Here is a 21,834-nt window from a genome sequence, read left to right on the forward strand (position 1 = left end):
TAAATATTAGGTCATCTAAAGTATATAAGTTACTCCTTTAATATATTTGTTAACATTTTGATATAAAATACCACATGTACATGTGTTTAATAATCCATGGTATCTTGGATTGTGGCTCTTTTGGTCTTCCGTAGGGCTGCTCTTGGGAAAGCCGCAGCTAATTTAAAAGAGCTCTCAGACCTGGACTGGACTCCTTCCACTGTGATCATGCCCCAGTGGACACTCCTGGCTGACCATCAGCTCAGCTCCTGAGGTTGTCTGACCAACTGGGAGGATTTCAGCTGAATCGTCTCCCAGTCTGTTGGGAGGTGAGTATTAGTTTAGTTTTGCACAAATAAAATGCATTTTTCTTCATCTCAGCTTTCTTCATAGAGCCTGAAGGTTTCTTTAACTCAGTCTTCAAATCTCTTGTTTCTTTAAGCTGGTCATGTTGCTCTGCTCCTGTTTAATCAGTTTTTTCTCATAACGCTTAAGGGGAAACTCCATGAGGTCTGCTGTGCTCCCTGGATCAGGTTGGTAGGTAGAGTTGATCTCCTGGCTGCAGCTGAGCTCACAGAAGGCCTTCTCTAAGAAGCTGGTTTCACGTGGTGGTTTAGATGTTTGTTCCCGTTGTCTAGCACCATATGAAATCAGTGTTCTTGGGGACAGAAGGATCGCTCTGGCAGCAGGCAGGCAGCCCAGCGCTGGCCTTTCCCTCTATGTCGCCACTAAAAGATAACTGATTTCCTCTGGTGCTTAGAGCCATCTGCAGCCTTCTAGCACCATTTGAAATCGGTTATGACACTGTGGATCACTGCATCTGAGGCTTAGCAACTCATCTTGAGACGACTGGAGAGAAGCACTGTTGCATGATTTGTCTTTTGACCTTTTTTTTTTATGTGGCTGCAGTTCACAATATTTGCCACCAGAGGTGCCAGAATTCACAAAAATACAGACGGGCCAAAAACCCAAATGTCATTTGTGCCCCTTTGTATATGATAATGAAGTTATGATGATGGCGGCTGTTTAAAAAATTAAAACTGACTGGGAGACGGTGGAACTGTTCTGGAGTTCCAGTTACCAACAGGGAGCAATCGGAGACCAGAATTTCTTTTTATTAATTTTATTCACGTTTTAATGTATCGTTGGTTCCTGTCAGGATTAAGAGAGTGAAAGAACCTTGAATATAATATCAAACTGACATGGAGAGAGTTGCTTCACTGTATGAAGACATTGGACCATCTATCAGTGAATGCAGTTCAAACACATATTCATTAATAATGGAGCATCCTGGACTAGGGCTGAAATGATTTATCAGTTCCATCTATTACTAAAATAGTTGTCAACAAATTTAGTTATCAATTAATCACTAACTGGAGTAAAAATACCTCTCAAATATGCCATTTGCTGAAAGAACAGTCAAAGCAGTAAAAAGGGCAAAACGGCAAAAAAAAATACATGTACATTTACATTTCAGATTTTAAAAAAAACCTAATAAATCTGTTCTATAGGGAAAGTGGGATAGTTTCAGCTCTACCTGGTTAAAAAGCTCATATTATTAAGCAACTTTTCTCTATCCAATTATTATTAAGTGTTTGATCCAAAACCACTCACCAGATCCGCTCTACACCGTATTGTTTTTAGCTACAGATGTATTCTGTACAAATGATCAAGCATTAACTAAGGGAGTGTTATTGTAATAAAATGTTAATTTTCTTTACTTAAAAATTAAAACTGTTTATTTGCAACTTTTTTTAATCAAGTTTGGTCTGTAATGGGTGCTTGTATGTGTGTTTGAAATAAATGAAATATTTTATAACTCATTAACAATGTATTAAAAATTAAGGCTGCAAGTATTGCAATATATATGCTGTTTATGCTTATTTTTCCCTATGTTGACTTTTTTGAAGCCATGCTTTTATTACATGAACTGCGATGCTCATTCCCATTCATTGTTTGTTCAACTAAAGTAACTGAAGAAGGCAGTGTGAATAAAACAAGAGGATTAAAACATTTCCTCCTCTGGCCTGCAAGCTTTAGATGTTTCTGCTCCAGAATGATTCAAATGCTCTGTGCTGCAGGAGCCCATTAGAAGGGAAACACCTCCAACATGCAGTCAGTAGTCCCTGAGGACCAGGATGGAGAACACATGCTGTAAAGCAATTAAAATAAAACCTAAAGAAAACTTAATCACTGAAATATCAGTGGACATCTAGCGTCAGCCGCTAGCTGTTGAACAGCTACCAAATACTAAGATGTGCTTGTTCAAATGAAAATCGTTGTGACATGCATCAAAACTCTCCAGGTTGATAATCAAACCTCAGACCACTGCAGTCAAGCACAAGACCATTGTTCAACTGTCTTCAGCCAGAGGTCTCTTACGATTTGTTGCGAGACTGACTGCTGCAGGAAATCCTTCCTGCCCTCAGCACCACCATCCACTATGACTGGTTGAAAATAGTTGCATGAGCTACAACTTTTAGTGTCTTTTTGGGACAAAGTATTTTTTTAAACTGAACTGAATCTACATAATGGTAATGTATATAGAAAAGGAGCCTCATGTTACATTTCATACATTTATTGGGGTTTGGTTTTCTTATATACATTTATACATCCATATAAATAATAAAAAGTTAGGTCAGGTGGAACTGTTGAACTCCTCGCTGTAGCCTGGCAGCACAGACAGAACTACACTCTTAGCACCTGCATCAAAACAAATACAGAAATGACTGTCAGTTTTTTATCCATGAACATGTGCTGGTATCTACTTTCAGCAGAAAAACACTCCTTTTGTCTCAAAGAGTAAAGAACAGTCCTGGCCAAAAGGTTTAGTTGTGAAAAATGATCAACTCTGAGGGTAAAAAAAAGAAAATTCTGTAAAGCTTTATACAATAACATGCTATTTCTTACATTCAAACATATACTCATGACTGTAAAAGTATGCAAGCATTAAGAAAAGCTGAACAAGATCATTTTAATCAGATCCCAAAACCAAATTACATGCATATAGTCACTGTAAAATGTAATTTAAAGTCAGTTTTCCACTATTTGCTGCATGCTTTAAAATGCCAGTTTAGGCTTAAATAGCTTCAAAAAAACGCCAACTGCTTTTAGCACAACTTTAACACAACAATAGTCTTTGCCAGTGTCCCTTCATATTGTTTTTTGTAGCAGAAGTTATTAAGCATTCAAAGTAAGTGACCTGAGCTGGCGAGGCTGTCATAAAACCGCTTTATTTCCTCCGCTGTGGCGGGTGGAACTGCAGGTGTAGTCTGTCTTGAATTCTCATTGATGGTCTGAAAGGACACACACCATGTTCGCATGTCACACCACATCACAAATAATTTTCCCGATCCTTTAAAGGAAACAGATCTGCACCTTTTTCCTCTTATTTGGGTATGAAAAGTTGACGTCACGCGCAGGTTCAACACTCCGCCGGCTACGTGGAGAGTTTGGGAGGGCAGGGGACGACTTCTCCTGCTGTATGCGCACACCTTGAAGACAACCCCCATCAGAACACTGCGTGTAAATATTCAGATCCACATATTTATATATATGTTATAAAGCACTGCTGGGAAAACAGCAACTCACATGCATCAAGTGCAAACAGCGTGGCGGCAACATGTGAACAGACCACATCTGAACTCGCCATACATGTGCAATGACCAGAAACGACGAGGCCACTGGGCTCGATGATGGTCCACACAGGATGAGGATTCTCTGTGAGGCCTTCAAACTGGATCACCTGACAGGAAAACGAACGAGCAAAAAGGCTTTTAGTGCGACATTTTATACTGGTAAGAGTAGATGGAAGAAAATGTCCACATCAATTCTTAAACTTAATTTGGAATCAACGGGCAACACCTTGGGACACCACTTAGTGGTCCAACAGGACATTGTTCCCAAACACATATCCAAACTGGTTTTGGAATGAATAAAGCTGCTAACAGACATGTTTGTGGACTGCAGGAAGCTGCAGTACCAAGAGAGGACACACACATGCACAGAGAGAACAGACAAACACAGAAAGATTCAAACCCAAGACGTTCTGCTGCAAGATAACAATGCTACCAAAAGTGCCACCATGTAACTAGGCAGAAACCAAACAATACATTCTGCCAGTTCTTTAAAGACCACTAAAACACCCACATTTATTTCAAACATGGAGGTGGCAGCATCATGCTGTGGGGATGTTTTTCTTCTGGTAAGCTGGTCAGAAATGAGTAGAGTGTCATCTTTCAGCAGGACAATAAGCCCACATCAAAGCATGTTCATGGTTTGGAATGGCCTAGTCAAAGTCCAGACCTAAATCCATGACTTGAAAATTGCTCTCAATCCAGTGGAATTGGTTTGCAAAGAATAATGGACTAACAAATGCAAAGTGAGTGTTGCTAGTAGTTCCTACTATGGCGACTGATTGGGTAAATACACTTCTACAGAGCTTCACTTCTAGTTTTCAGTGAAAGGTACACAAATACATACAAACGAAATAAAAGCGCAATGATTTAATTATTAGTTTTCTGACGTCTGTCAGTTTCCTTCCGCTTTACAGTTATTCTGTGCTTGGCTTTGGTTCCCAGCAGGTTTTCCAGTCTGTCTCACCTTGCTGGTTATGATGAACTTGTCCTTCCTGGTGCACAGCATCAGAGATCTGACCCAGCCACGGAGGAAGAACCGGTAAGCGTCCAGGCTCTTGTATGCCTTCAGTGCGCCTGCGCTGTACCCTGCATGCAACAGTAACAGTTTACAGACTATCTACCGAGTATACAGTCCACTATAGGAGCCAACGTACCTGGTACTTCGATGAGAAACATGAATATATCAGGGTAGCACAGGCCTGGCAGCTCCTCGATGCTACACTCTCTGGCGGGTTTTTGCTGTGTTGGAGGGATTAGATACGGATCTTCACCCACAGCGAAGATTTTATCATCATAGCGTCGCCTAGCAACACTGTTCAGTCTTTGGTAGTAATCTGACTTCATAATAGTGTCAGACTGGCGAACCTTTTTTGTAGAATGTGGCATGACTTCCTCTGTTTCTTGTTTATGTTTCTCGTTTGCTTCTTCTTCTTTTGTTGTTATGGGGCTGGCAGCCAACATTGTAGTAGTACTGCCACCTACCGAGCTGGAATGTGGGTGGTAGCCTGTATGAATAATGAAGTTGCTCTCTATTTTCTTATTATTTCAAATCACATATCCATTATGACATATCACTTACATTATACCCGATTTCTTTTCTTTTTCCATAATCTTTTTCCTTTCTTCTTTTTTTATATAATCCCCCACCCTCTCTCTCACTTTCTCACTCACCTTCTCTCTTTCTATCTTTCTCTCTCACTCTGTCTCTGGTGTTCATTGTCCTATTATTACATATGTCTATGTACACTTTTATTATTTTTTGTGACTCTGTTTTCCATATCGTCACTGTTTTCCTAAAATAATGGCCTAAGTCACTTATTGCCAAAAGATGATTTATGGAACAAAAATAATCAGTTTTGGCAAAATCATTGTTTTGGGAATGTCTCGATATTTCTTCACTTATGTCTGATCTTCTGTTATTAATCAGATTAAAGCTATTTGGCCCCGCCCTTCCAGGGAAGGTTCTTGTCGCTCATTGGTTGATTTTTGGTCTTCCGCCACGTTCGAAAAACTAGTGTCGAGCTCCTCTTGTTGTAGTCATTGTAGTATTAAGATATTTAAATAAGAAAGTTAAGATTGGGATGCTCATTAAAATAAATGAAAACGGTGAAGTGGAAAGCGCCATGGCGCCTTCAGAGAACGAGAAAGGGAAGGAACAAGCAGCCGACATTCAGGTGACGTTTTCCGCGGGTGAGGCAGAGTCCGTCAACAAGACGTTAAGACGGTGAGTCGCTTAAACTTGGTTTGTGGATCGAACTAGGTTAGAACCCCAGTATTACTAACACAGTTCAATTATATTCAGACCAGCAGAATCGCCATGGCTGCTCTCGATTAAGAGGACCAATTCTGGCTAGAGTAAGTGCAGTGGCGTCTCAATGCCACAAGATGGCAGCAGGAGACCACTGGGGATGCACAAATAGAACGTGTATGTGCAATTGGTCTTTTAGTGTCTTTTACTTTTCATTTGTAATATTAATGGGATTATTGAGTTATTTGGCACAGAGCAGGCTGTTCTTTTTTTTACTTCGGTCTTTTCAGTGTTAGTCCTATCTATGGAAAAACTGGTTAAAGTCCTGCGATGAAATGTGGAGGATGTAAAAAGTACATAAGAAAGATATACTGGAGTTATTAATATCTTACAGTGCTTAAAAAATCTGAGCCCATATACAGAAACCAACAAAAAGAAATGTGTTCTATTGCAGATATGTCTTTTATAAGAAACGGGTAAAATGTCTGTGTTGCATGTGTTGCATGTGTATGGTTTTGGCTCCCCTTCCTACAGGTCTGTAGTGAGACTATTCTTCAAGTTGGATATTCGATATTCGAGCTCTGCGGCGTGAGCGGCATTTAGGTCAAGGTTATGAACACTAATGTTGGCCAGCGGTTCTCTTCGAGTGTGAAGCGGCTGGGAGGAGGATCAGTACCTCCAGATCCAAGGCCATGGTCTTGAGCTGGAAAAGGGTAGAGTACCTTATTTGGGTCAGGGAAGATTGTCCTGACCCAAGTGGAGGAGTTTAAGTATCTTAGGATCTTGTTCATTGTTGGAGTTCATTCATTTCTGTCTCTGTTCACCACCCATGTCCGTTAACCAGTTTCAGGACCCGACCAGAATGACAAGTGATAAGAAGCAAAGTGAGGCAAAGATTGTAGCAAGTTTAGCTTTTTATTCATCTCTGCAATCTGGACCCTCCCTAAAGGGTACTCTAATCAGTTTCAGTCTGTTCACATATGACTGCCAGCAGTCACATATAAACATGGTTATGTATGCTGCAGCGTGTTAAGAGGCTAAAAGAGATGGAGGAAAATACAGAATCCATAACATCAAGAATGAGGGCAAAATGGAATAGGAGATTAATAGACAGATTGGCGCAGCGTCTGCAGTAAAGTGGGCGCTGGACCCGTCTGTTGTGGTGAAGAGACAGCTGGATCAAAAAGCAAAGGTCTCGATTTGCCAGTCGATCTACGTCCCTACCTTCATCTATGGCATAGGTTTAAGGGTCTTGACTGAAGGAACAAGATCACAAACAGAAGCAGCCAGAATTAGATTTTTCCATAAGGTGTCTGGGCTCTCCCTTCGTGATAGGGTGAGAAGCTCAGTCATCCAGGAAGGACTCAGAGGAGAGCCGCTGATTTTTCACTTCGAGAGGAGCCAGCTGAGGTGGGTCAGGCATCAGATTGGGATGCCTCCTTGACGCCTCCCTAGTGAGGTCTTTTGGGTACGTCCTACCAGGAGGAGGCCCACAGGAAGAGCCAGGACACGCTGGAGGGACTGTGTCTCTCGGCTGGCCTGGGAACTCCTTGGGATTCCCCTGGAGGAGCTGGAGCAAGTGGTTGGGGAGAGGGAAGTCTGGGCCTCTGCTGACCCTGCAACCCGACTGCGGACAAGGGGAAGATGATTGATTGATTGATTGATTGATTGATTGATTGATTGATTGATTGATTGATTTTTCTTCAATAGCTTATGGGTCATGTGACCAATTAACTCAAAATCAATGTGAAATTATTCTACTTGACTGGATAGGTGAGGCACAATCATTTTTATTCAATTTAACCCTTTTTATTCCTTGTCAGTGGGTCACATGAAATTTAAGCTATTAAACAGCAATTATGTTTTTTAATTTGTAAATTTAAATCACGCAAAAAATAGAAAAAGATCTAAAATGGGGAAAAATGAGGGTGCCTCATCTCTAATAATTTGCAGAACAATTTCAAAGTGATTTTGAATCAATAGAACATGTCTTGGAAGCTATTGCAGAAACATACTAAAATTTGACAAAGGAAATTGTTAAAAAATAAAAAAATGCATTAAAATGGAAAACAAATGACTTTGCCTCATCTGTACAGGATACTAGAACAATTTCACACTGGTTCTGGGTCAATAGGTCACAAGACCTGGAAGCTATTGAAAAACAATCAATTTTGCAAAAACAATTTGTTAAAAAAAGGAAACTGACTTAAAATGGAAAACAAATGACTGTGTCTCATATATACAGACAAGTAGAATTATTTCAAAGTGATTCTGAGTAAATAGGTCACATGACCTGGAAGCTATTGAAGAAAAACACTTAAATTGACCAAAAATATTCCTAAAAAGGAAAATGGCTTAAAATGGAAAACAAATGACTGTGCCTCATCTCTACTGATTTGTAGAATTATTATTCTGAGTTAATAGGTCAGATGACTCGGAAGCTATTAAAGAAACATATTATTTAATATTAAAATTATTTTAAATATTCTATATGACTTTAAAATTTAATAGAGGATATTGTGTCTCATGTAAAAGCATGAATTGGCACTGACAATTAGTCAGTTGGTCACAATTCAAGGCATTTATTAACATTTGTTTGACAGAAGTGTTTGTTTCGGTAATTTGTTGACGGTCCCTAAGTGAACCTTCCTCCCATGCTGGACACTCCTGAAGCTGACTTCAGTGCAGCTGAACCTCACCTTGACGTTCTTGAATGATTTTTGTTTAGCTGCAGCACATTTAGCTGCTATGTCCTGCATGTGTTTATGTGTAGACATGAGAGTATTTTGGTAATTTCTTAATGATTTGTGGATTTTTTTTATAAAGAATTTATGAATTTCATTTATAATGGCAAGAAATGGCACTTAATTTTTATTGGGAAAAAATAATACTTGATCTAGACACATATAAATAGAGAATATGGTTCCACGTGCAGACATGACCATTTGTCTACATATTTTGGTAATTTTCTGATGAATTGTGTTTCTGTTAATTCGTTAATATTGGTAAATATGTTCTAAAATCAACTCATTATGCACACAGTGAGGATGGCTCCATGCTTTTTTAAATGTTTTATTTTTTTACATAGCCAGCACTAACAGGCGAGGATTTCAGTCTATTCATTAGATTGACGAGGTTTCTGCTGGACTCTTTGACAGCTTCACATTTACAGATGATATGGTTAAGATGCAGATTTCTAATCAATGCACCAATCAGACTTGTGATTTAGTGATATTGATTTTCTGTTTTCTTTAAACTTTGACCTGTTGAATACCAGTTTGACTGGTTCTATTTTTTTTTCTAAGGATTGTAACAAAAGATGTCTGCCTGATGCACAGAGTTAGTACTTCCCTTCACTGTGTGTTGAAGCCAACAAAAAATGAATGTTGCTGTAAACTTTTTCCTATCTTTACCTAAAAGCATTTGTCCATCTGAATTTTGATCAATTGAAAATAGTGCATGAAAGTGCATTCTGCTGACTGATGCAGCTTCTGTTCCATCTTATTTTATTGGAAATGAACAAACTCTTGTGGAGAAAATGTGGAGAAAAAAAACTGGGAAAACCAAGTAGAATGTCATTATACCAGTGTCCTCATTTTCCAAAGATGATTTGAAAAAAAGTTAACACTGGTGCATGTGCCAGCATATTTAATGCAGTTTGAATCTGGTGTTTTCCATGCTTTTAAATGAGTGGTAAGACATTAGTTTTGTATTGACTATTCTTAAGTGGTAACTGGCTGGTAATTACTGAGAATGGGATCAAAGCCCAGGCACTGCTGAGGTAAAGATTTTCATCTTATGTGCACCTTTAGAGTGCCTTGGTACCATCGCTATTTAGTTTGTTTTAATTCAACTCTAGTTTGTCTAGAAAGTCCGGTTCGTTTGGGGAAGTATGAATGTGTAATAGAAATCTGATGCGGACCAAAAAAAGCAAACTCTGGTGTGCCTACAAACCTTGGTCTCTTTGGTTGAAGGGAATTCTGATGCGGTTCAAATGCAAATGTGAATACCAGTAGACCAGAGACTGCTCCAAAAGCGAACTGTAGCACAAGGCATTCTGGGTAAATACAACCAAAACAAATGTGTGTGTCTAGCACTAGTGAGGAAAATGGCTTGTGGTCTTCTGAGAAATCCTACAACCACTAAAATCTGACACCACTCTATTCTTGCTTACATTTTCATCCTACCTGAGCTCATGAAGGAACTCAGGTAGGATGCTACCTGTCTTATGAGATTTTAGTGTCGTTTCCCAACGTAGTTTTTGGTGCAGCGCCACCGCATGCGAAGAGGTGAACAGCTTTCTCACCTTTAGATTCAGTTTGATTATTCACTTGTTGGAAAAAACTGATCACAGAAATAATACATTTTTAACTTTCACCATCTGAACCCACAGTTTGAGCTTCACCTGATTAAAGATGATAAAAAAATAAGAAATATAGCTAAACTGCTAAGCAGTTACTCGAATACCTACCAAAACAATCAGCTTGCGTCATATGGAAGTAACTAACGTAATCAATCCTCTAGCAGCACTGTCAGGATTAAGGAGGATAGAGTGAAAATGGTGGGAGTTCTGAGTTTGGAAGTAATGAAAAGAATTTTTAAAAAAATCACATAACAGCAGGTTTTACCACCTGAAGTCACAAAGTTTGAACTCATTGCTATAGAAGTTAGCAAAGAAGCTAATCCTATCTGATGTTCCACTCACTCTACAAACAATAGAAAGGTAACAACCAATAATCAGAAAGATTATCAAAGAAATGCTGGAAAAAAAATGAAAAAAACATGAGCGGAGGCTTGTGAAGTCAGCACAGTGAGATCGTGTTTTGATAAATTGGCGTTATTATATTCCAGAAGCTGTCAATCTTCTAATGTTTGTGCTTCATTTAAGCGGCCCTGTTTGCTGGGCAGAACAATCTGCCACTATAAAGGTGGAGGAGAGGATGGCAGTGAGGTAAACCCCAGGTCAGATTAGTTTCCCTGTTAGCAGGCTTTAACAAACAAGGGTAGGGCCCAGCAGAGATCCTGCCTGAGCCTCTGACTCATGAGCCACGCTTCCCTGAACCGTAAAGGTGATGAAAGGACCTTTGTCCCCCAGGGTGGTGACAGTCAAAATCACAGTCATATCAGTAACTAAAGAAGGTAAACACAAACGTCAAGTGCTCCTTGTATAGGAAACGTGATGTTGGGTAAGTTTAGTGACTCATTCACTGTGGAGTCTGTTTATGATCTCATGACTTGAAAAAAACACACACACAACCTTAGATTACACCTTAGATCCTGTGTTTAAGGCTCACAGTTGTTGCTCATCTATCTGTAGGGAGTTTAATACATCAAGCAGGGATCTGGTTTCTCTCAATTAAACTTTCGTTGGAAGATGTACACATTTTGACATGCATAATAAGATTGAACTTGCAGGCTTCTGATATTTTCTCACCAGTAACTTGCTTTTTATTGCTGTATCTCATTTCATTATTACTAAGAGGAATAAGGCAGGTATGAGAATCAGATATGGATGTCACTAGGTAGAGTTTCAGTTTCACCACAATACAAAGATCAGATAAAAGCTCATGAGAGGCATCCAGTATATGGAACACTTGATACTCGCAGCATTTTTTCATGTGTACAAAGGGCAGTTTTAATGGTGTTAAGCCACTCATTGGTTTTTAAACATTTTGTGTAGATTTTAGTTTGAATTGATTCTGACTTCAACACTGAGCATCATCCATTAAGATCCTGATAAAATAAAACACAAATTTCATTCTATCAAACATTTATTCTTTCAAACATTTCAATCAGCTAAAGAAACAGTCAAGAATCTCAGGGTTCATCAAAACAGTGAAATCCTGGAGGAGGACAGGTTGTTTCCATCTGCAAGAGAACTACAGCTAACATATTCTAATGAAATGCATTGTACATGCTAGCGTAATATTTGGACAGTTTCAGAGAAGCAGATGCTCTCTCCACACTAATGGCAATGCCCTAAGTTCTAAAGTAACGGAGTGATGGAATCAGAACTCCCTTCTGCTAATAAGATAACAAAAACAAAGAGATCTCAGACTTTTTCTTCTTGCACATTTTTCTTAGTTTATCCAGAGTCCTGGGTCTCTCTTTATGTCACCCCAAAGATTTTCCATAGAATTTTGACTCTGGAAGAAAAGTCTTTGTTGATTCACTCATATACTCCACATCATTATCATGTTTAGCAACAGCAATAACACTTTTTAGTTTATGATAAGGTTTTTATTCATAGTCTGGTGGCATGTCAAAGACTTTGTGATGCCATGAACCTTAACAAGGTTACCAGAAGAGAACCAGGCCCATAGTGTCACAGATCATCCACCCTTCCTAACGGTGACTGAGGTCCTTTTCCATATGTTCATCCTTTATTTTACACCAACGCACATAGGAGTGTTTGCTGCTTAGAGGTTATGCTGCCTTATCTGACCTAAGCACTCAGTTCTAATTAAACTCCCAGTAGAGTTTAGTGAACTCTACACGATTATGTTACTGATGGCAGAACAGGAAAGGTTTTTTCTTTGTTTGTTCGTTTCCTGGCATCATTTGCAAACCTCTCATTGGTACTGGTTGTTGTGGAGGCTTGCTCACTGCAATATCTCAATTCTTGATGCAGTTCTCTAATAGTTACATTTTTACCTTCCTTACTACCCTGCTCACTTTGCATGAAGGCCACATAAACATGGATCTCCTTCCAGGTTGGTAGCTAGTGGCTGAAAGGAATGAGCCTCTGTGTCATATGTATACCCTGAGGTGGCCTCTGTGGCTTTGGGCTGCAGTAGGGTAGGTCCTTACTGGTGTCTATGCTTATGCTTAGACCAATGGTTTAGACTACTCTTCCTTTTTGTAGTTTCTCTTTTGTGTTCTGGAAAGGTCGTCATGTTCTGTTGTTCTCCTGAAAGACTTCAGTGGAGAATAATCTGGGGTGAATTTTGAGGATATTGTCAAGTGGGGAAATATATTTTACATGTCTTCTGCAAAGGAGGCATAAACTCTGTTTGAATTGATTTTTTTTTACTCACAACTTGAAGTGTCACATTAGAAAAGGTTGGTGGAATCAACAAAATTTGAAATAAGTTATTAAATTTTGCAAAATTAGCTTGCTTTGAGGTGGTTATGGACTTTTACAAAAAATTGTAATACAAGTTAGTGTGGTATTTCTTTATAAGGAGAAATTCTGTTATGTTTTTATGGTTCTCTCTCTTTTATGATCATTCTTTGTTTTGCCACCTGAGCTGAAAAAAAGTATCATCTTCTGGCAAGTTTCATCCTGTAGCATATCTCTCAACACACACATCCTTTTCTTTACTTAACACTTTGGTCTTTAGCCATTATTTTAGTCAGTGTTCATCCTGGGTCTTGTCTTACTGAACTACGATATCTAAAGGTGGCAATATTTTTCACACAAACTAGCTTGTCTGCTGTCCTCAAAATAAAACAGTTTGAGGTCAGATCAACACCTGTAGAAATCTTTGACCCCTAACGTCCTTTCAGGACACCCACAAAGCTTCTCATTCTCCTGTTTCCTGTCATTTATTCTGGTCCTAAACAGCAACTGCTGCTTCCCCACCGAACATGTAATGTGGGTGGTCCCAGCGCTCATGGAACCTGTCTGCTATACATAACCACTCCCTCATTGCTTTTCATTAGATTCTTTACTTTATGTTTGTCAATTTGTCTTTAATGTGATCAAGTCCTATTGAGTTACCAAAAAACAACAGTTGTGTAAATGTCTTGGTGTGTGGGACATGACAGGTCCCACACACCAATGATGGAAACCCATCATCACTGGTGTCCAATGATGTTCAACCCATCATTGGGTTGAACAATGATGGGTTGTTCAACCCATCATTCAAGTGAAGCCGTTCACTTGAATGAACGGCTTCATTCATTCAAGTGAATGAAGCCGTTCAGTCTGTGTTGGACACACTTCCAAATATTGAGCAGTAAAGTCGGAGAAGATGTCGGAGCAAGAGGAATGTTTAAAGCATTTGATTGCTGATGAAATGTTGTGACCCTAATCACCACAAGGTTGTTTACAGCGCACACAGTTTCCAGTAACATTAGTGTGATTAAGTAAAATCAAATCCAATCGTCTCAAACTTAAACAGAGTCCACACCTCCAGGAAGCAATTGCTCTCAACAGACAATTACTCTATTGAGAGCAATTGTCTCTTGACAGCCGAGGGTCCAGACCCTCTGGACGAAGCCAGGCTACCAGGCTCATCCCCAGCCTGAAACCAGCCGCTGAGCGGGGGACGAGCTGCTCAGGGAAAAATGCTGCAAAAGTTGTCGGCCTGATTCCAACGTCTATTTGCCCTGTGGAATGTACATGGATCAAACATAAACCAAGCTTCAAGCTGCTGGTTTCTGCTTTACTGTTAGCTTCTGTTGTTCAGTATTCTGTTACTGTATTTCTTCAATACATTTTTGGCCTTTTATTTCTGTTACATTGGACTCTTTAACAAGCAGTTCTGCTTTAACTCACCGTCTTCAGTTAAGCAGCTTTCTGCATCCAACCTGGATTTTCACAGGAAATTCAAACTTTAGTTTCTACCCAGTCTCTGAAATTGCTAACAAGAATTACAAGTCTCTCCACACCACACAGAAAAAGAAGCGTCTCTGCATACAACTCTTATTCTTTTATTTTCATTTACAATGCAGTGTTCAAATCTGTTTATGTTTTTCAGGTAAACTTCATTAATTCTCATATGATCTATTATGTCACCGTGAAGTGAGCAGTGTTCTACTCCAATATGACGAGCTCCATGTTGATCAGCTTTATTAGGAGAAAGCTCTGCATGACTAATCAGGGCATGACTCAAGGTTGGGAGTTGTAAAGATTTGCAGGAAGGTCTAGAGCTGCCTGCAGCTCTCGCTTTGGGACGACAGTTGGTGTGTAGTATGACTGGAATGACTCAGTGCTCGCAGGACACACACACTGAACAAGTGTTTCTGAGCAGCTCGACATTCCCCGGATGCCTCTTTCAGACCCCCCAAAAGAGATTCATCTTCAGCATCATTAAATGTTCAGACACTGCAGACTTTATTTATACGGAATGAGCATCAGCAGTGGTTTTGATTCACCCTGCTGTCATTGTGTCTGGTAGTCCGCATTGGGTTTTCATCCCCCAGTCTGCATTGAAGTTGTAACCCATTTATTTAGTTCTTTCATAGCTTCCATGCTTCACTTTGCCATGTTTGGTAGTTTGGGGCCAATATCTCATACAAGCATGTGAAAAAAAATGCTTCAACAGAGTTTCAGTTAATTGTTGGTACCAGACTAATCCTTTTTGCTGCTTTGATGTTCTCCTCAGTGTTCGCATTAGTTGGCTGAGCATGATGGGTTGTGTAATTGTTCCCTCTGTGGCCTTATTCACCCCAACATCACTGTGATGCTTTAACACACTAGTGAGCTGAGGGAAGGCAGGGATCCAACCTCCATGGTTGGAGACCAGGGTTGTAATAGTGTTGGGTTTTTCATTTTAGTTTAATGTTGTTTTTATTGTGACTTTTCATCCAATTCAGTCAGATTTAATTCATTTTTAAACTGAGTTTGCCTGTTTTTATTAGTTAAATATTGTTTAGTTTTAACTTAGTTTGTATTAGTTATAATAAGAGTTTAAGTGTTTTTATACTTTGTTTAATTTTTAGGTGCATATTTCAAAAAGTATTGTATTGTGATTATGTTTACATCGATTGGGTAATGAATTTCCAAAAACATTTTTCAATTATTGTTGAACAAAATCTGTCGTATCCAAACTTTTGCTGTGATCATTTTGTGTAAGTTCGGACAGAAGGACTGTAATTTGATATAAATTTCCTGTGTAAAAAAAATTCTAATTAACAAAATTTATTTCACGTCAGTTCAAAAAGGGTAATAAGTTCAAAAAGGGTAATAAATAGATTCCTAAACATGAAAATGATCATGTGGAATTTCAGTTTCTTTTAGTTTTATAGCTAACTGTAATAACCTTGTTGGGGACAAGACCAAAAACAGTTAAACATTTGGGGGGTTGGGGGTGTAACTAATGACTCCTCCTCCAAATAGTAAAGTGAATGGTCCTGAGTCGGCCTGGAGGTCAGTGAGGAGGCCCACTGGGATTATGCAGCGTTTCCCTGGCCGGGTGGATCCTTATCTGTCTGTGTTGGTCGGGGCTGCAGCCGCATCATGCTGAGGCTGTGGTAGGTATGGGAAGGGAAAAGTTTCCTCATGACACCATCCTGAGCAACATTTCTTTCATATCTCCCTTGTGAATGCTTTGAAGTCAGATTTACTCACTGCTAAGCCGGGTCATGGGAGAATCAAGGGTTGTTTGAAGCAGTCATCCCTCAAATGTTCAAGAAAAAAGCCAATCTTGTCATGTAGATGAATGCTGGTCTTTTATCCTGATCCTCCCTTCTAATTGTTTTTGTGATCATGTAGGTCACTGCGGAGGGGGGGCTCTTTCACCTTTCTCACCACTGGAGCACAGTGGGATTTCACTTTGGTGAGTATATACTGCTTTGTTTTTTTAAGTTTGCTTCTTGCTCTGCAGGGGAGTAACAGCGAGAACTATAAAGCGAAGAAAGCTGAACAATTTACTCCATATTCATGTTGTTTATGATTTTCTTGTGACTGCTCATTTCCCAGCTCTGGTGCTTGGCCGAGTGTTTGATGCTATACAGTAATTCTTCCAGCAAAGTCTTGAACAGTAGCACTGCTTATTGTCACAGCAGTTGGAGGCGACTTCCTGTAAGCCACTCTCCTCCAAAGCAACATTCAGTTTACATTTTCCTTCAGTTTATTTTTACGGCGCCATCTTAGTAAAGTTTTCTGTCATCCCAGGAAACCAGAATACACTAAATAAAATGTAAACAGGTGTGATTAAAATGCATAATCATACAACAGATATATTAACCAGCAGATTCAGAGTCAATATTAGCAGAAAAGTACATGTTACTTTTTAGCAACAATAGAGAGGAATAACTTCAATTTAACAAGAAAAGTTTTTTCTTTTTTTTTATTGGGATTTGATGTGAAATGCATAAAAAATGGGACATGAAACAAAAGATTTTGCAGATAAAAATCTGGAAGTTTTGCACCGATAAATCCTTAATTTTGGGAATTGAGCCTCTTTTCCCTTTTGCTCTACCATGAGAGAGACCAAAGTACCAGCCCACGTTAGTCACCCCACTGTAGCCAATTTAGCAATTGTTGCTACATTTAGCAACTACTGAGACAAAGAAATCAGTATGAGCAAGTCAGGCTTTTGCAGCCAAAAAACTACAATCGGTGCACCCTGTTGGGCATGGATACATATTCACCCCCATTTTACTCTGATTCCCAACAGTAAAACCATTTGGTTTCAGTGCACTACTGTCCAGCTGTGTGTACTTCCAGATGAGTAAAAGTGCAGCTGTTGTGTGAAGGATGTTTAAAAGAGGGGTAGGTTATAAAACAGCATCCCAGAGTTCTCTTCAATTCAGCATCTGAAAATAGATCAATGGATTCAGTCAAAGTCCAAACTTAAACCCAATTTGGAACTTGTTGCGGTTCTCTCCATTCTTTCTGACCGAGCTTGAGCCGATTTACAAACAATCAGCTAAATTGCCTCTAAATGTGCACAACTTGTAGTGACATGCAGACTGGGAGCTAAGCTTCCGTTTTGGAGGTAAAACTGAGACAATGTGTGTGTAAGCTGCTTTCCCATGTGAGAGCATCCAGATCCTGTGGCTGAAAGCCCAAGTTAACAAAGCCACCTTACAGGTAGTACCTGTTATCTTTGTGAAAAGAGCTGTAGGTTTAGTCTAGCCAGGATTTCTATGTCACATGTGTCCATGTAGCTGCTCCAGGATCAGTGACGGCTGCTGTTACTGTGGCTTGAAGACTCTTTGTTCCTGCAGGCAGAGACCAAACGGCATGAAAAAAGACTTCACCCGTCCACCAAACGAACACAACAGCCTGCAGAGCTTTGCTGTATTTAAAAAGTGAAAAAAAAACCTGATCTGCTTTGGATTTAGAGTCAAAAGAAACAGTGATTAGAAACAGGAAAGGGTAGACGTCGAGCGGCGAGGTTTACAGCTGCTTGAAACCCAATCCATCCGTCATCTGCAGCCAGAGGTGGAATAAAAGCAGACTGAGAGAAGGCCTGCAGCTCTTGATCTCATGCCAACCTGCTGCCTTTGATTCACAAACAGTGCACACTTAGGTCATCTCCTAACACCATGTGGAACATCTTAGTTCACTCTCAGCTCTCCCCCGCTTTTTTCTCTCTCTCTTTTTTTTAATAAACCTTCCAAATAGTTGGCAGTGATGAGAATGCTGAAATCATATGCCCCTCTTATCTCCAGCCTAGCATTGAAGTTTAAAGCGGCACATTCTCTCACACTTGCACAGAAGACAAGCCATGATGAAAATGTGAGTGAGGTTTGCAGCTCTGTGCCAGGCTGAAGGAGATCAAACACAGCTGATGTGGTGGAATGTGGAGGTAATTAACAGCGGTCAGAATTAGACTCTTGTGTCTTGCTGCAAGTTCAGGCAGGAAGAGGCATCAGCAATGTTCCAGCTGTAACCACGCCGGCCTCTGGTCGTCTGAAGGTTTTCACAGGTTTGCCTTGTATGTATTTACTCTGCTGGAGAAAAGCATCCCACAGCATGACACCACAGGTGTCCCTTCTCCCTGCTGTGTTTCAGCAGGAAACGGATCCTCAGGCGACTCCAATATGATGGTGATGATCAAGTTTAATGTTGGGAACTCGTTGCCTACAATGTAGCAAAAGAAAAAGTTATATTCACCAAGTTCAAGTCCAAAACAATTCTCCATAAGGAAAATGGCTTGAGTGCAGGGAACTGTGAAAATATTTGTACTTATGATTTAGATTGTTTTACTATTTTATAATTTCGTAGGGAAATTATGAAATAGTAGGCAATGAGGCATGAAGTTTACATTTCAGCTAGTTGAAGCACTCACTCTAAAACAAATTTCAGTAAGTTGCCTGGCTTGAATCTGCTTCAAATAAAGGACTTTATGTTTACTAGATTAATTAATTGTTTTTAAGTCAATATTGCCTTTAAGGGTGATTTATGGATAAATTATAAATGATAAATGATTGATTGATTGATMATTTAAAATGTGATACGGTGGAAAACTTGAATTCACCTTCCTTTTGTGTTGGCTCACCTGAAAAAAAAGGTTTGGGCACATCAGTGCAAGAAGTCTTTCTCGAGTCTCAAAAGTATGCAACACTTTTCAGATTTTCATCAAAAATATGATGAAAACAATGCATCATTTTGCTTCTATGTTCCATTACATGTGCTGTATACGTCCCATACTAGATATGTGATGTATAAAGGGTTTTGCAAAGTACTGCATCAGAGCCTCAACAAACTCTCTTAAGCTTTCTTTCTGATTTGTGAAACATTCCTGTTGGATCAGATTTTGGTGCTTCCAGGTATCAAGCTCTGCATGTGTTTTATAGCTGCCATAAACTTCAGTTAAAATGGTGCCTGCAGCTCCAAACTTCCCCCCGCTGTGTTTTCAGATGCCCTGCAGAGCAGCCAGACCTGCCAGCTCTTGCCTTTACTCTCATTTACATGGGGCTGAGGTGCAGGAGAACAATAACACAACCCTAACCCAGCTTGTTGCTATGTTTCTGCTAGTTCAAAGGTCACATGGATTTGCTTCCCTCTTTCAGCCAGTAAATTTTTTTTTTTTACTTTTTTTTTCCTTCAAACATAATCCAGACCAGTTCTGACTAAGCTGCTTCTCAGATCAGAGCATAACCTTTCTCTGAACATTAGAACCATCATTTAATGGCATAAAACATTTTAGCTCTTTTGAGCCATAGCAGCCCATAAATCTTTCCTCAGTCTGGGAGATAACAGACTGTTCCTGTTGACATTTCTGTCATTTCAGCAGATGTGTTTCGATGTCTGCACTCTGACCTACAAATCTGTCAGGCACTGTTAGTAATAAGGTAAACCACGCTGGTCCCTGCAGCCTGAGTATGTGCGCGTGTGTGTGTGAGGAGGAGAGGCGGGCCGTGTTTGTGAAGTCGGTGTTTACATCGGACTGTTCCCTCCGTTTGAACAGGCTGCAGCTCGATCTGGGTTCATGTGCAAACCGCTGACAGGGAGGTTTCCTGGGGTTGCAGGAACAGGACGGCTCAGTTTCTCCATTACCCCTCAGTGTGTTTCATACACTGATTGCACGTGGGTTGTTTTCGTCTTGTATTTAAAACTTGAGCTTCAGGCGATATTAAACTTGGAGGAAGGTTTCACACATTTGATGCAAGCAGAGACATGAATTAACTTTAGCTGCCTTCTCTGACAGTCTGTTAAAAGGGCTGCATAACCTTCAACTCAGTAGTTTAATAATTATGTTCTCCCTATCCATTTTTTTTTCTCTGAATGAAATACTAATCTAAGTTAGTATTTCTATATCTGGGCTATGAACAGTAAAGGAAGGAGTTCACCAAAACCAAAAATTTCTTTTAATAAATCTTATAAAATTTGTATATCATAGAAACGTTTTTGGTAAGAGAAAGAAGCATTCATCTAAGGAATTACTTAAGTGAGAAAGTATTTATTTAGATTAGATTTTTTTTGTTGTTGAAGTATAAGTTATAAAGTCCCACCCCAGTTCTAATCATGTAATTTCTTTAGGTAACACTTTATTTGAAGGGGGGTGAATAAGAATGCCATGACACTGTCATAAACATGACATAACACCTTTCATGAGCATCAATAAGTCTTCATGAATATTTATGACTGTTGTCATAAAGTGTCATTCGGTAAATGACACTTTTAATTCAAAGTTAACATTATTCAAAATGTCTTCGTTATGACAACTTGACATTATTCTAGACAAAATGTCCTCATTATGACAACTTGTCATTAACCTCGCCAAAAATGTCTTCGTTATGACAACTTGTCATTAACTTAGACAAAATTGTCTTCGTTATGACAACTTGTCATTAACCAAGAAATCATGATCTAACATAAATGTGCCATAATAGTAGTAGTAATGATTTAATTATTACACTAGCAAAAGCTTTAACAAAACAATGATTAATGTTTCCACTCCCTGAAATAAAGCAAAACAAGTAGGACAAGCAATAAAGATTTCATTAAGCTTTATTACACTGTCAAATGATTTAATAACAGACTCATTAACAATTTATTTTACATCAACTAAAGTGGAACAAGTAGCACCAGTTATGAATATGTCATTAAGTGATATTACAGTGTCAATATTATCTCTTACCTCAAGTAAAGTGGAACAAGTAGCAACAGTTATGAAAATGTCATTAAGTAAAGTGAAACAAGTAACAGTTATGAAGACGTCATTAAGTGTCATTAATATAAATTTTTACCTCAAGTAAAGTGAAACAAGTAGCAACAGCTATGAAGACGTCATTAAACTAAATTAAACAAAAGATAACTTGTTCTAAGATAATAGAGGGTTTAACATCTGGTCAGTATATTGTTATTCTGAAATACTGATTGAAAAACTAAAACAGAATTACTTATTCTTTAACTTATGAAAATAGGTTATTTCAACAGTAACATTTTTTGCTTTGATTATGTCAGCCATCTCCTTCGTAATAGTCTTCCTGTAATGCTCTGAAAACAGGAGATCTTCTTGTCTTCATTTCCTGGAAGCAGCTCTTTGAAGGTGTCCACAAATGCTCAGAAATTACAAGTGTTCTTGCAATAGTTAATCATGGTGAAAGCCTTTTCATGAATTCAAACCTGGTGAATCTCTTCTGGACATTCTCATAGTCGGTGATGACTCAATTCATTGTGGTCACTTAAAAAAAGAACAAAAACAATGTCATCATATTCTAGCATTTATTTAAATACCATTCCAAAAATGTCCCTTGCTGCACACTGTCAGAATGGTAGACTGGCAGACAAATGCCTAGTTAACATGACTGGTTGTTATAAAGTGCAATACAATTATTTCTTAA

The 21,834-nt window shown here is 39.1% G+C and overlaps 1 protein-coding gene across 1 annotated transcript; it reads right to left on the minus strand.

Annotated features, from left to right (window-relative positions):
* Positions 1–2,541: 2,541 nt before the first annotated feature.
* Positions 2,542–5,071, minus strand: LOC103459720 (uncharacterized). Its single transcript, XM_008401515.2, has 6 exons — positions 4,772–5,071; positions 4,582–4,703; positions 3,571–3,724; positions 3,358–3,473; positions 3,182–3,275; positions 2,542–2,682 (listed from the first exon to the last, which is right to left on the minus strand). Exons 1-6 carry the CDS (start codon positions 5,001–5,003, stop codon positions 2,618–2,620), a joined length of 783 nt encoding a protein of 260 aa, XP_008399737.2. The 5' UTR covers positions 5,004–5,071; the 3' UTR covers positions 2,542–2,617.
* Positions 5,072–21,834: the final 16,763 nt, after the last annotated feature.

This window comes from Poecilia reticulata, linkage group LG23, assembly GCF_000633615.1.
Source record: "Poecilia reticulata strain Guanapo linkage group LG23, Guppy_female_1.0+MT, whole genome shotgun sequence".
Taxonomy (NCBI): domain Eukaryota; kingdom Metazoa; phylum Chordata; class Actinopteri; order Cyprinodontiformes; family Poeciliidae; genus Poecilia; species Poecilia reticulata.

Bases quoted from the DNA above. Each gene is read 5' to 3' on its own strand.
- LOC103459720 (XM_008401515.2), bottom strand. From the start codon at position 5,003: ATGCCACATTCTACAAAAAAGGTTCGCCAGTCTGACACTATTATGAAG. The intron at 4,704-4,771 runs GTACGTTGGCTC...TGTTGCATGCAG, and splicing joins GTTTCTCATCGAAGTACCAG to GGTACAGCGCAGGCGCACTG. The intron at 3,276-3,357 runs GTGCAGATCTGT...GTGTCCTTTCAG, and splicing joins ACCCAAATAAGAGGAAAAAG to ACCATCAATGAGAATTCAAG.